This window comes from Pararge aegeria, chromosome Z (assembly GCF_905163445.1).
Source record: "Pararge aegeria chromosome Z, ilParAegt1.1, whole genome shotgun sequence".
Lineage (NCBI taxonomy): Eukaryota > Metazoa > Arthropoda > Insecta > Lepidoptera > Nymphalidae > Pararge > Pararge aegeria.
In genome coordinates, this window is record NC_053208.1 from 4,288,821 (window position 1) to 4,304,638 (window position 15,818).

At 35.6% G+C, this 15,818-nt stretch overlaps 1 protein-coding gene across 1 annotated transcript in view; it reads left to right on the plus strand.

Annotated features, from left to right (window-relative positions):
* The first annotated feature begins 779 nt into the window (after positions 1–779).
* LOC120636561 (tryptophan 5-hydroxylase 1) overlaps positions 780–15,818 on the plus strand; it is a 29,010-nt gene continuing 13,971 nt past the window's right edge. Inside the window, exons 1-6 of the mRNA XM_039908098.1 lie at positions 780–1,046; positions 2,212–2,365; positions 7,000–7,165; positions 8,041–8,091; positions 12,740–12,857; positions 13,748–13,911. Coding sequence (XP_039764032.1) covers positions 780–1,046; positions 2,212–2,365; positions 7,000–7,165; positions 8,041–8,091; positions 12,740–12,857; positions 13,748–13,911 — 920 coding nt within the window. The remainder of the gene's footprint in view (positions 1,047–2,211; positions 2,366–6,999; positions 7,166–8,040; positions 8,092–12,739; positions 12,858–13,747; positions 13,912–15,818) is intronic.

The window sequence follows — 15,818 nt, forward strand, 5'->3', positions numbered from 1 at the left end:
AAAAACGCACTTATCTCCGAAAACTGTATGTCGGGGATCGAACTAGTTCCCACCGAAAAGGAGCTGAACCTCTAACCACTAGACCATCACCGCTTGTTTTAAGCCCACCAACGTGTATTAGAATAGTTTGTGGGTCTAATCACTATAATAATTCTCCTCTGTGGAAAATTCGCTTATGCAGTTAAAGCTTATGAAACAGAACTTCTTCGCTGCATCATAGGAAAAACAATTATTTGCCTTATTGCATCGAAATTAATAGATTTATCTATCAGATATTATATATCATTAAGATCTGCGAGAGTAAGTAACTTAACTACCATTGGTAACTATCGAGTGTGTATCCTGTTACAGTTAAAGAATCAAATGAAAACCCCGAATTTAAAACACAGAATTTATTCCTGAACATCGTGACGTTCGACGGCACAACTCAAACATTTATCTTGGCAACAATTTCATTAAAACATCCCATGAAATATAGAAGTTTTAAATCGAACGCAAACGGTATAAGTGTGTCCGTGACTTAACAGAATGAAAGATTTTCCAAGTTACACTGAACACTTGATTCAGCCAATCAAATATACCCACCCTCCAGCGAAGCCTCCACGCCTCGTCCCTTTATAAAGCGGGATACAGTGATGGCTGGCCGCAGTGTATCTCAGGCAGTGCAACGTATCCGAGGTACCAATCACCCCTAATTGGAATCCTTATTCATACAATTCAATCAAGGCTTCCTTAACATCATATAATAAAACAATTTATCGTCTCTTGCCATCCCGAAAATGAGTGGATCCGGCAAAGGTCTTCTGGGCTTGTGGCTCTATAGAAATGGTTCCGATTGGCAAGTCAAGAACGAAGCTCCTCACCATCCTAAGTTAGCAGAGATCCAGGCATGCCGACAGCACACTCATGATGGGGAAAGGATCTCCGTTATATTCTCCGTGAAGAACCAAGTTGGTGGGTTGGTTCGAGTCTTGGGCGTTTTTCAAGATCTCGGCATCAATGTTCTCCATATTGAATCTAGGAAGTCCGCTATGGAGTTATCTGCTGTAAGTCCTTCCTCCCGTAGCTAAACATCCCGTTTTTTTTTATTACATGTAAGCTTTATTGCGATGCCATTTTATGGTAATTAAATATGCTCTTTGAGGTGCAAGGGCGCTAACCTGAAAGGGGCGATGCAGTTTTTTTAACCACGTATCGATTTTAAACGTAATTTCGAAGGGACGATCAATCGCTTGACTAACTATCTCAAAGGCAAGAAGTATTATATAGATGGTCGGGAACTATCCGCTTACGAAGAACTGACCCAATTTCAAAATTAAAAAAAATATTTTTGTTAAATTAAATTAAATGAATTACACACTAGACGTTTACATCCGCAGTTATTGTTCAATATTTCGTTATCATAATAAAATCATTATAACGGATATAACGTCTCCATTTATCATGAATTTCTTCTTGATTTTTCTTGATCGAAGTCTGCTTCACCATAAATACTACGTAGATACTACGTAGTACAAGCTCTGATTCCAGATTTTAGAACACTAATAAACACAGTTCGTGCACATCTTTATTTTTTATTAATAATCCGATTGTTCTTATTGTCCTTTTACGCTTTTGTGTGTCGAAGAGATCGCTATGTAATGATAAAGCCACCAATTTGTACCCTCTATTTAACTTGGTCTGTTGTATTTATCATGTCTTTTTGTGGTGTACAAAAAAAGTATATTCAATACTGCCGGGAACCAAGGCCTAGTATTGTTATGGTAATACAATTTATTTTTAATTCCTGTATATCTGGTGCCTCATACATACAAGACAGCGCTTGCCACCGACGCTAGGGAGATCGACGACTTTGGTTGAACCTGTCAATTTCCACACGTTTTTGATGCAACAAAGAGATAATAAAGTCTTTTTCTGAAATTCGTTGATCTATTATGTATTTTTGGAATAATTCTTTCGCGCTTTTGCCCGAGCAGTTATTAAAGTGAGATTTAGAATAGGAAAATATTTTCTTTAAGTTATATTGATTAATCAAACAGATTTGATCCAATTCGTATATTTTCCTATACCCACTTAACCATTATTCTTAATAAGTGTTTATCGGGTCTTTACGTGTAGTTGTAGGAAGTATCTCAACTCGTATCTAATGTGGAACCAAATAGTATTTAATCTCCAGTTTAGGTTTTAAAATAATAAAAGGTGTTTTTTTAGTCGGATATCTTGGTGGACGTGGAATGTGATCCTCGAAGGATGGAACAGTTGAAACGTATGTTGAAGCGGGAGGTCCAGGATTTCGAAGTGGTGGCTTCCCAATCTGGCGAAGACTTTCCTCCTCCGACGCCCTTGTCTGCTGCTGCGAGCTTTGGTATGAATTTTATACTATTTTAATAATTAGCCAATTTTTAAATTGTTTCTGTATTTCAGATCTTATTTGATACAAACAAACAAAAAATCTTTTATCTTAATAATATTAGTATAGATGTACACCAATTTCCTTACCAGTTCTTAGCTAATTAGCGTGCTTCTGAGAGTTACGAGAAAGGAAGGAAAACCTTTCTTAAAGTTTCCAAACAAACTAATATAAATATATTATTTTCACAAAACATATATAGATAGCCTAGAATGTTTGGTTTTAGTATAAAGGTATGAAAATGATAAGAAATACGAATACTTCGCGCATTCTAACAATTAAATTAGCAGCTCTTATTTAACCGTCGGACCATTTTAATTTTGAACCAATTTTAATTGACATAACTTGAAAAACGGAGGACGTTCATAAAACTTATATCCAATATATAACATCGCTAGTGTTGAAATAAAAAAAAAAAAAAAATATTAGAATAATTGGAGTTTTATTAGAATAATTGTTAGAATAATTGGAGTTTTTAAATCTTAGCTGTAATATTATCCCTGAGTGTGAGACATTAATAAGGTGAGTATTTTGATGATGGAACGTTTCCTAGCCTGTAGGAGCTTAATGGTTGCCAGCGGCCAGAGTAGGGGTTTGACCTTTTTCCTCAGTCTGTGCTGCCTTGAAATACTTTATCTTGCATAATAAAGGTAGCAGTGCTTCACAGCGATGCAAGGATGTGGGGTACTATTAGCCCCCGGGACATCCCAAAGGGAGGCGTCATGTAATAGTAGCTCCGATTCATTGTTCATTGTTAGAAAATCCCGAAGGCCAATAACTTTGCGGAAATAACTTTGCGGAATTCCATAATATACAATGCTTAATTTGCAACACTTTGCATCGCGGAAAGCAGTAGAATCTGTATTGTGTATTTAATTATTTCATCAATCTTTATACTCCACACCAAACAGATCTTTGGCAATGTACTATCTACGCACTCCAAAACCAGATCATCCTCAACACAAGTTGACTTTACAATTAATAATTGTTAAGTTATTCAAAATATTCATTTAAAAAAAGTTCAAGCTTTTGTTCGTTATTTTTTCCTGTATTATATTTGTGGACGCAGTGAAGAATTCAATCAGTCAACCAGTCACTCCTCTGCCAAATAGTCCTTCCCCCTGCTCGCAAACAACTTAACGCATTTAGTGGAATTAAGGCTGTCCAATAGAGATGTGTTCAAAGATACTATTGCGTAAGAGAAAAGTTAAGCAAACCAAAAATAACTTTAATTTACTTACGAGTATTATAATTATATATATTTTTTGTTATTTATGGATTTTGATTTGTTATAATAATGAGTTTTACCCGCTAATTCTTATTCGAACAGCAAGTGGGTCCACTAAGACAGAGGAAGCTTGGGCCCAGCCGTGGGAAGTGAATAGGCTAAGTATAGTAGTTCCACGAATTTATAGTCCATTCTCCAGACATTTAGTAGGTTCATCTTTCCATTTGAATCGAATAAAACGCGCTTACAATCTGTTTCGACATAGAAGAGCGGCTAAAGTTATTGATATTTTGTTAAAAATACTAGCCACTGTGCTTTTCCATTCAATCGAGAGAGAGATTTTAGAATAATACCGAAGATATTTTAGTAAGCAAGTGTGTGGGCCAATACAATGCACTCTCTATTCACTCATTCTCGTAGCAATGATAGAACGAGAGATAAATGGAAATAGAAAAATCAGGAACAACAGCTTAAAGTGCACTTCGAGACACCTACGTACCTTGTAACACCACCGCCAAACCCCGGGAATTTCTTGATAGATAAACCCAGTATTGTACACTCCTTTAAACCCCTACGTCCGTCGGTTCACTGACCTATGTGACCTGCACATTTCCACTTCAGCTTTGTGACTCGCTGAGCTATGCCGGTAGTTCTTCTACGGATCTCCATCTCCATTTCTGTACTAACCCAACATTGCTTTCTCCTTCGCCCGCTTTATCAATATATTTTTGCTTCTAATGATTAAATGACGGCCGACTGGCGCAGTGGGCAGCGACCCTGCTTTCTGAGTCCTAGGCCGTGGGTTCGATTCCCACAACTGGAAAATGTTTGTGTGATGAACATGATTGTTTTTCAATAAATGGGTGTTTATCTGTATATTATAAGTATTGATGTGTATTATATTCATAAAAAAAATATTCAACAACTATCTTAGTACCCATAACACAAGCTACGCTTACTTTGGCGATGTGTGTACTGCCGTAAAAAAAAAATGTATTTTTATTAGATATTAGCTACAGCATTAAGGTGACCTTGTGCCAAGTAATGGGAGATTAAAAGCGTGTATCCTAAATGTTACGTAGCCGCTCCGTGCACTCCAACATTTCCACTCTATTTTTTAGTTCTAATAAGATAAATTCATTTATACAATTAATTTAGCTATGCACGTACGCGTGCGCTGATTAAATAGGTTTATTTTGCGGTTGGGCCAATAAAAAACCACAATTTAAAAAAAAGCGCGACGGTATTCCCTCCGCGTAATAAAATAGGTACTAATTCAATAAACTAGATTACATTCGGATTCCATAATAAATATTTATGTGTCATAAAAAAATAAATAATTCTCAAATAATGTGATTATTTTACATTCTCGTGAATATTTTGTCGCCAGAAGATTAATATTAATACCTTCTGTAAACCTATATGTTTACTTGTACAACTTCTAAAAAGAAAAGTGATAAGATAAATTCCATTTTTTTAGCTGTTGTGTAACTATGGCCCGCGTTCTTCCTTTATTACGGTTTTTGCAAATCCCGTGGGAACCGTTTGTTTCCCTGGGATATAACGTAGCCTTTGTTACTCTCCGTCGTTTCAACAAACTCTATACCAAAAGTTGATGGGTTGCTTACTAAGGGCGTAAAGGAAGGACGGACAAACAACCAGACACCTTATCGCATTTATGATATTAGTAAGGATTTAATGCGCAGGTAAGAAACTATCTTTGCAAAGTATCATACATTAGTTTTCAATAAAAAAACGCGTTGAAACGTAGTTCGAATAACTATACATAGAAAGTGTCTATTCAGCGAAGAATTGAAGAGGAGTGGAAACTAATAGAATATTCATCAGCACTCTATTCGATAACGTCCCGACGTATATTTGTACTTACGGTAGCTTTGCTGGTAACACAGTTTACAAAGACTACGGATTACAAAGACCTGGATTCCTTCGTTGGATTTTTATTCTTTCTTACATAACCCATTTGTTTAGTGTGCCTTTTTTGTTAAATGGACAATATCCTGATCTTTATATTTATGATTTCTACACTTGGTTATAGAATAATTTGCCTGTCATAGTAATTATTATTAAGAGGATTTTTTGAACATCGCTAACTTGAAACTTAATTACGGCTTACGGAAGATAATTTTAAAATTATAAATATATTTACTTAAATAACTATGAGAACTTTAACGTCCAATGTTTATTTTTAATTTGTCTCCTTCTGACTGGCAAAGATCATTAGATCATACAGCCGAAACAGGGCTGATAAAGGGTTGTAACGGAGGACGGACGATTATTAAGCAACGGGGTTAAAGGGGTGAAAAGGGGTATAAATCCTATGTTTCTAAGGCTAGGACATTAAATTATGCATATACCTCTGCCCCTTACCTCTTTGGTTAAACATCACATAAAGGTATAGTTTACGGGAACATTTTACGTACCTATTGCAAATTGTAAGCCGACGGAGTCGCGGACTGGAATGGAATTGGTTTAACGACGGTGAGGCACAGTGGTGAACCCTGGAGTCTTATAAGTTGAAGTCCTAGGTTCAAATCCCGGTGATGAAAATTTGGATTTATATTTAATGTTCTAGTGGGATAGGGTTTAATACATATGTGCTCCTAAGAGGTTACCCAGTTACCGTCTTAAACCGCATTTTTGCTTATTATTAACACTAGGTGGGATTAAAATGTACTGTACTGAAATGGCGACCACGCAACAGTTAATGCAGTGTAGGTAGACCCCCGGCTGGGCGGACGGATGTCATCAGAACAGTCGCGGGTAGCCGTTCGAAGCGAGCGGCAGTTTGTAATTCCATACAGAATTCCTGTCATGGACGTCCATTGATTGTCATTATAATGATGATAAAGTGGCCAGAAACTGCTAGAATTGTGTAACTACAAAGTCCAAAACTCCAAAATCTTGATCCTCGTCGTAAGGTAGCCAGTTTGTCGGTATTATACAGGGATATACTTTGGACAGTGTGCTCAGGAACTATTTGATATCATTCCCTCTCCTTATTCTACCATCGCACTGCAAGCCACTGGACGGGGTTTCATCCATATGTTGCCAATAGTCCAAAAACTCGCACAAAGCGATTTGCGTCTTCTTTCTTACACGGTTCGGAACTTCCGAGTTCTTTGTTTCCTAATTCTTACCACCTGAGTATTTAAAAAAAAAGAGGAATAGGCATTTTCTAGGCAAGCGCGTCCCATCTTCGGCCACATCTACACTTTCCATGATGTGAGATTGTGGTCAAGCGCTAGTCTGTAAACGTTAAAAAAAAAGACTTTTCAGGAAGGTTGTAGTAATGAGAGTGACAGTGGTAAAATTAGAGGATTTAAAGTAATAATTATTTCAGATTTCGGTGAAATGCATTGGTTTCCGCGGAAGATATCCGACCTGGATCGAGCTCAGAACGTCCTGATGTACGGCTCAGATCTAGACGCCGATCACCCAGGATTCAAGGACCCCGTTTACCGCAAACGCCGCGAGCAGTTCGCCGCAATCGCTAACAACTACAAATAGTAAATATCTAACTTATCTATACTTTTAACTCCCTGGAAAGAGTTACGTGCAGTTTGATGCGACGCAACATGAGTTTCAGCGACAGTGGTAGTCGCGATCTGCCGGCGTTGGTTCACAGTGCTACAATCTGTTTGAGTGGACATGCATTAAAAACACTGATGTATTTTGGTTTATTGATTTACTCTTACTATCACACACTTAATGATTACATGTCCTGGAGAAGAAAGAGAATTCAATTTAGTTATTATCGTGTGAGTTTGTAGAAAGATTATTATCATCAACATCAACCCATTACCGGTCCACCACAGAGCTCGGGTCGCCCCCACAATGTGAAGGGGTTAAGGCCGTAGTTCACCTAGCTGACCCAGTGCAGATTGGTGGACTCCACACATCTTTAAGGCATTATGTAGATCTATCAGGCTTCTCAAAACGCACATAACTTAGAACAGTTAGAGGTGCGTGCTGGGATTCGAAATCGGCTCCCCGAAAGTGAAGTCGAGCATCTACCCAATGCGCTATCACCGCTTCACACGTAGATAGATGTGTCACTGAAATCCTAACTAACGCTAACGGGTTGGTCTATGTAAATGATGATGATAATGCATTTTTTAGATGGACAAAGGATATATTATTTAGATATTATATTATATATAGAAGATGCGCATAGGATACTTATTAGAGTTATTATTTAATGACCAGAAATGCGGGCAAAGTGACGGGCAACAGCTTAACGTGGTATATAGAAGTGTTTTGTAAGGATAATCACTCAGCATTCTTCTGGTATTAAACCAAATCTTTGATTTCCTGAGGGATCTTCAAAGTACTTTGAATAACTGCTATCATTTTTTATAAACTTGTTTGCTTGTGTTTATAGCGGACATCCCATTCCGAAAGTTCAATATACTGAAACCGAAATCAAGACTTGGTGAGTAAATTATACTCTTTTTTTTATTATAATTGTTACATGAACATTTTTGACAAGGTTTTTGATATTTAGTTTCGTATACAGTAGTTCAGGTTCAAAATATATTTTTAAAATAGCTTAATTCATATTTACAGTACATTTTTAATAGTTTTTAGTTAAATACTTATTTGAGTTCTTATTTTTTTATAATTTGACCGGACATAACAACGATAATGCTGTGTACACTATAATTGATTATTGTAATGGCACTAAACATAATTTGTAATTCTAACACAAAATTGTTGTTGATTTGTTTGTGAATGTTGTTAGATTTAATTGATGGGTCTTAAGAATAAAAAAATTAAAATAAATATTTTTGTATCCAATTACAAGTTAGGCCACGTATGTTAAATAAAAAGTTGGTAAGTGATGATGCAGATCAGATGGTAGCGGGCTAATGTTTAAGTATAGCAGTCGTATGTAACCGCTCAAATTCTGTTTACTTAGATAAAGTTAACTAATAATTTTATTTTATGTAGATTAATGTGAAATACAGTAGGGAGTAATAGTAGTTACGCTATTTCAAAGTATCATAACAGCACGTTCTGATAGTTATAATGGAGTCGTGGCCATTATAATAGAGTTACTCTCGGCATACGCGGTTTAAGCAACATAACGTAAGTTCTAGAGGATGGTTTAACTTAGATAGCTTCTATATTCGTTGGCTACCGGTCCAATAGAGCCATAAGTAGAAACTGTGCTTCAGATAACATTTTGATCTTCAACTATGTATATCACTTCTTAGCGCCTTGACCTTCTAATAAGTTTAAAACAAGAAAAAAAAATCAAATGAAAAAAAAGTTTTGCAATCAGTAGGCAGAGGTTTGTTGCTTGAGTAATTTGTTGTGAAGAAACTTTCGTTAACCTTGCCAACACTTAAAACATCTTTAATAAAAACCTACGATACAGACTTGCCTTATGTTGGGAACTAAGGGTTTTTTTTGTTAAATTAGTTTGTACTTTTTAACATTAGTCGACGAGTGAGGCGCTACTTTACATTGATCTATAGGATCTGCTTCAATCTTATATTTTGACTAGTAATTTAGCGGGATTAGTTTCTACCACTAAAGTGACCCGCAGTTCGTTTCCGAATAAGCTATCATTTAGGGTTTTTTATTTCATCAGTTTTCATGGTTTATGTGTCATATTGGCCTTTTAAATGAACACAGAACAAATTATTACCAAAGGATTACGATTTTATATTTCCTACAATTTTCTACCCCACTTTTTTATCGTTTATAAGTGCGGCAGGAAAAAGTTTTCCCGTATATATAAAATTCAAATATAGAAGCGAAGGTCAATCAATATTCTCATAATGCCGAGTTTTTCAAGAACTTCGAGATGTTTAGTATTTCCTGTGACAGGAACCTGAAGTTTAAAGCGGAACTTCTTTCATATAATGTCTGAGGAAAATACACACAATAAGTGACTCTACTGGTGCCATAGCATCGGAGATTATGATTTGTACATTTTTAAAGCCCTACAGGCCGCGACATTAGAAGCAGATGAATGAATGAATCTAGTGCTGCTCATCATTCATTCACTCAAGTCTCAAAACGGAAATCAGATTCTCTACTTGTTTGTATTTTGGGCTATATTTATTACTTTAATATAACACCACGTTGTTATAGCGGAGAAACGTACAAAATAAATAGACAAACATATCTTCTATATGTTTGTAGAAAGATATGTTCCTCAAAAGACATAAAGTCGGGCGGTATACCGGACTGTCTATAAAATGATTTATATATTTACGATTTCTTGCCACTGGTAAAAAAAAGTACATAGAGGATGACAACAAATATATACAGATAGGTTCGGGAAAATTGAAGTCTTAAAGTAGGGTTACTAGAATTTTTTTTACTTTCTAAAGAATATATTTTTTTTAAAACACATTCATTTTGAATAATCGAGAAAGAAGCAAAAAAAAAACAAAGTGCGATTGCAAGCTTGGCACAAAAACAACGTACCTATTAGCATAGTGCTTTGATCTACATTTGTTCGCACTGACCTCTATTACTACCAGACTAAAGGTTCAAATTGCTACGTCTCTTAGCACTGGATCAAAGAGAATACAAAAACTACATTTTACACTGGATTTCCGCTCTGGGTTCTAGGCTTTTGCTATTTTTTTTCTAAAGAGATCGAAATGTTTTTTTTGGGTATTTATTCTTAAATCCATAAAACGTTGACAAAACCTTGATATCCAAATAACAAAGTGGTTTGTAAGATTGTCTGATATAATAATGGTTTTGCAAGTGATTAATATATTTGGAAGACATATTGGGTACAAAGATCTCTGATCACTATTATTATAATAGAAGTCAGTCAAAGTGATTTTTTTTTTACAGCCTTGCCTTCCAAGAGTTACTTACTATTCACAGTATGAAGTTATTGCTTGTATACTCACTAACAACAGCAATGACTATTGTCCAATCTTTGCCGAAGCCTTGGCCAAACTTTGTGCATGTTGAATTATTATTTTATATTGACATTTAATAAAGTAATCTGTGATCTTTTCTCTTATCTAGTCACAATAATATATCTAATGATATAAAAAATAGAACACTAAAGGGTAACTTTTATTTTAGGAATGTTTTTTTTTTTTAATTTAGCTTCTTTGGTGTATGTACCATTGTTGCTAATTACGAACATGAAAGCTTGACAATATTTATTAATTATCTCACTTTAGTTTGGATTCTTGTCTGAATTGGCAGTGTTATGGAAGTGTTTATATACTTATTAGTTTAACGATATTTTTTTTAAAGTTCTAAATGGCAGAGTTCCGGACTTCCGGTACTAATGTACCGGAAATTTAAATTAATCTGTGGAGCCGGATGCCAGATAAAAAAAACATCTGCAGAATGCGAAATAAATCTATTTTTCACAAATGTTACTTGAGATAAACTATAATGACCAAAAATAAGTTTGCAATAATCGATTTAGATTAGATTCATTTCCCAGTTTTTGTTTTATACCACAGAAGAAAAATTACTCGACATGAAATGAAATAGAGGTAATAGTCCACGGACAATAACTCAAGACAATGCCATTTTTTTTCTTTGCTCTCATTTAACTTGGGTATGTGGATATTAGAAACATCAAATAATAAATTGACATATTTTGCTAACATTGGAATCGTAAATATCAAAGAGACCATAACTAATCAATAACAATCATAATAACCTTTTAACTTGAATTTTGGGAATGGGATACTAGACGTTCGAACAAACTTTGTGATCGAAGTGGAAATCGGAGTGTGTAACTCGGTCATAAATCCATTCTCGATTTAACTATCCATTTCCGCCTTCGACTCGGGGGATAAGGCTCGGATAAAATGAATTCTTTTGTATACTTGTTGCTATTGTATGGGTAATAATAATAACTAAATTGAATAAAGAAAACTTGACTTTACTATTTGTTAATCCTGGCATATTATAATAAAAGATTGTATGAAGTTTTTCGATAAAAAACGGTATCCCTTGACCCTTGACTTATTTCGCGTAAATTTATCGCTCAAGAGCCTATTTATTTTGGTGTTTCCTAGCTAAGAACCAAGTGGGTTAACTGGATATTATTAACAGAAGAGAAAAGTGCTCGGTTCCTCTTTATCGATAGGAGTTTGAGACCCTGAGTCACTAATCTGCGGTGATCAGTAATAGTCAGTTCCTACTGCTGCTCATACAGTCAATATCATTGACAATATTTTTTACCAATACTTCAATTCTTCAATATTATTGACGATGTGTTGTACATACTAATATACGAATAGTCTACACTACTGAACTTAATCCGCTCGTTTGTTAACATACACTTTATCACATCATATTTGTATGTAAACACATGGAAATAGGGATGTCAAGTTACGCCACACAATAAAAAGAAAACCGACTTCGATGGACCTTGTTTGTAATTGTCCATCTACAATTGAATGTATGTCGCAATATTTTGCACACGAGTGATCAAAAGAAGTGCATAAAAAGGCCCTAAAAAAAGCAGACAGCGGCGTACCGGACCCTACTTTATTTATATAACTGAAGGAGTAAGGTGCATCAACGCACATAGGAGGGGAGTTTAGTACACGTTCACGCGGTCGATGTTTTTGATCTGTGACTAAACAATTTCTATAACATAACTTATGAGATTTAAGTATCCCTACATTTTAAGAAGGAGTTTCAAAATGTTATCATACATCGAAATCTGAAATATAGTAAAAAACTATATTTAGCGAAAAAAAGACGTGTCTAATCTATATCCAGCGATTTCTTCATGATCTCTTTTTATTGAAATTTAATTCAGTACATTTTAATTAAGAAGTGTATGACATACGTATACGAAAGTGTGTTTGTTTGACGAAAGCAGCAACGGATAGACTATTGCAGTAGATTGCAATAGAGAGAGATAGTTAATGGGTCGCAGAGATATCGTCCCGTTGCTTTAGGATTATTCAAGATCGTAGACTCAAAATAAGGACTTCGTATGCAGGTATAATGAGTCTTTTATCCATAATCCTTAGCATTATGTCGAAAACGCCGATCGGTGCTATAATTTTTTTTTACGTTATATTTATGTAGAGAATAACAAAAAAAATATATATCGATATTTCTAGGGGTATTGTCTTCCGGGAGCTTTTCAAGCTGTACCAGAAGCACGCATGCGAAGAGTACTTGGAAAATTGGCCACAACTCGTCAAATATTGTGGCTACAGAGAAGACAATCTTCCTCAGGTAAATAGATATTTTTAAAAGACTAATAACTATAATGAAAATTTTATAATATTATTATAATAAATATCAAAAGTTATATGTAACTGAGGGTCAATTTTCAAATATTTAATTTCCGAATGGGGATTTAAAAAAATTTCTATGTACAGTAAGATTTTACCGATTTTTGAATCAACGTTTACTACCGATTGGAAACCTTTACTTTTATCGTTGTTCAATGTTACCCAAAGAGGATATAAACACTATCATGTTATTCAATGAAAGTTTATCAGAGAAAAATCAATAATATTACTCATTAACGTTTTTTTACTTGATTTAAATATTAAATTATTCAAAGAGGGAGGGGCAGTTATGGAATTGAGTTCGATTTAAAAAAAGGATGTGTGCCTTGTGCAACAATAGCCATCTTAACCATAGCCTTTGTTCGGGAATGCTCTGTCCTCTCTATCAGCTACGAATAGCTCCGAAGCGCGGAGCCTGCGCAAAACTCCGCTGTTGTCCTCCCACGTCAACATCTATCTTTTACACCAATAATAACTCTATTTGAATTTGAATAAAGATAATATTTACATATCAGCAGGAAATCTATGCTCAGATGCGACCTTGACGCTGTTTACGATGTATTGCTCTCAGTAAATCCCATATTTTATTTTTGACACAGGATCTCGATCGCAGCTTTTGTAATTTACTTATCTAAAGTTTAGTAAAGTAGTTTTTCGCGGGGACATGTAGAAGCTTGATGTGTAATAAACAAAACTGCGTGGTTGATACAGTCGGATATTATCATTAAGTATCTATTTAGTAGTAAGTTATTCGCAATTTGTAGTTTATTTTGCTAACCGGGTTGCGAAACTCGGTAACTTGTTATTTTAAAATGCTGCGTCCTTTCACAGCTCGAGGACGTAAATATTTTCCTGAAGCGTAAAACTGGTTTTCAACTACGCCCCGTTGCTGGCTACCTTTCTCCGAGGGATTTCCTATCGGGCCTTGCATTTAGGGTGTTTCATTGCACCCAGTACATACGCCACTCTTCAGATCCGTTTTACACACCTGAACCGTAAGTTTAAATAACTTTTTATATTATTAAAGAACGGTTATGAAAGTCTTATTTGTCACGTACCAATGGTGGCTTTGGTGGTTAGCAGGATTAACTATGGATCACTAGGCCCTGGTTTGATTCCTGAATTCAGATAATAATCCTTAAATTCTGCCAACCTATGTGAAAAGAGAACAGTGCACAGCTGCTGGACAATATTAGCCTGATGATGTCGAGCTTAAGCTCGTCAATTTAGCCAATTTCGTTAAAGGTCTTTTAATAAATATATACGTAAAAACATAAAGGTACGTACATTTTTTTATCAACATTAACAAAGTATTTAGCATATAAAAATTATGATTAAGAACTTCTGTGTAATGACCCGAACTGCTTTTGCTGTCGATATATAATTTGACAGCGTTGGTTGTATAGTCATTGCAAATTATGTACCAATATCAACGATCGCCACCGGTTAACAAATGTCGGGAAAGTTTACCTTGGCTCCCACTTTCTGGGTTTATGTGTCCGTCCATCATTCGCTAATTGATTAGCGACCATATGAAGGTTTTGGGTATCAAAATCTTATCCATTATTAATTTCGGAAAACACATCGAGTCTAAGGCCAAAACAGCTGCTCAATAACTTGATATCCTTATCAGGGTACTTCACGCTGGGAAAGCTCCTTACATTGTATTACGGTCTGGTACAAAATAGCGAGAAGAAGAAGTTACTTGTTGGTTGACCTTCCTCTTACCTCTGCCAAGTAGTAGTTTTAGTCTCTGCCGTGCCACAAAAAATCATTGGCGCCGAATCGCTATAACATTCTATTCAGATTGCTGCACCAGCGTAATGTCTATCGATCTTTTACAGGATAACGTCGAGAGCGCTCAGGAATTTCACCATTTTGTTCGCCAATCACCATACTACCAAAAAACAGCGAGACACCACGCCGAGAGCGGTCGCTTACTTACGTGGTAGTCATCCAGTCAACCTGTGCGAAACGATACTCATCTACGTTTCTGATCCGAACTGCTATGACGTGGAAAACTTTTCCGGCATCTATATTTCTTATCACGTATAACTTCGCGTATCAAGGGCAAGAAATAATAGGCATTCATTAGAAAAGTTAATATCAACCAACTTTTCGGAGTCATGTGCGTATTCAGTTTAAGCAATAAATATACCGTACTTTAACAGTGATGGATAACATCGTGACGAAACTTGGATGCCTGAGAGTTCTTCATAATATTATGAAAGGCGTGTGAGGCTAATCTGCATTAAGCCTATACCCTCGCTCATTCTGACAGGAGATCCTTGCCCTGTAGTGAGCCACTAATGGGTTGATAACGATGACGATGATACTAACCCAATACTTCATCATAGTTTTTCTTTTGGCATAGTAGTCATCAAACGCAAGCCTATTTCTTTTAAGTTTTTAAACATAATCAAACGGTAAGAGTCTTTCGAACCGTTTGAACCTTTAAAACTTTCCTATCTTTCAGATGTACCTACGGTTTTAATCGAAAATTTGTGTATTAGAATTAATTATCAAATAATCTTGGGGTTAGTATGTTCAGTTAAGGATTATGAGGACCATGATTCTATTCTCAGATTAGATAAAAATTATGTTATTCATTGGGTTTTATAGGATGTTCAGAGATTTCTGTACCCACCTTCAGTTAGGAAATTGGCGCTGTCCACCCTCATGTCTCGAAGACCACGTTGATATATAATACTACATAAACTTTCGCTCCGGTTATAATAACAAACATGTGTTAATTATTACTACCACATTAATCACTTTGGCGTAGCGTTGTAGGTCCATGCTTTAAACCCGTCGCTCCTTTGCGTGTATCCTGAATACATAAATGATGAATGAAATATTGATTGAATGGATGAATGATGAATTCAATTTTATTCGCGCTACA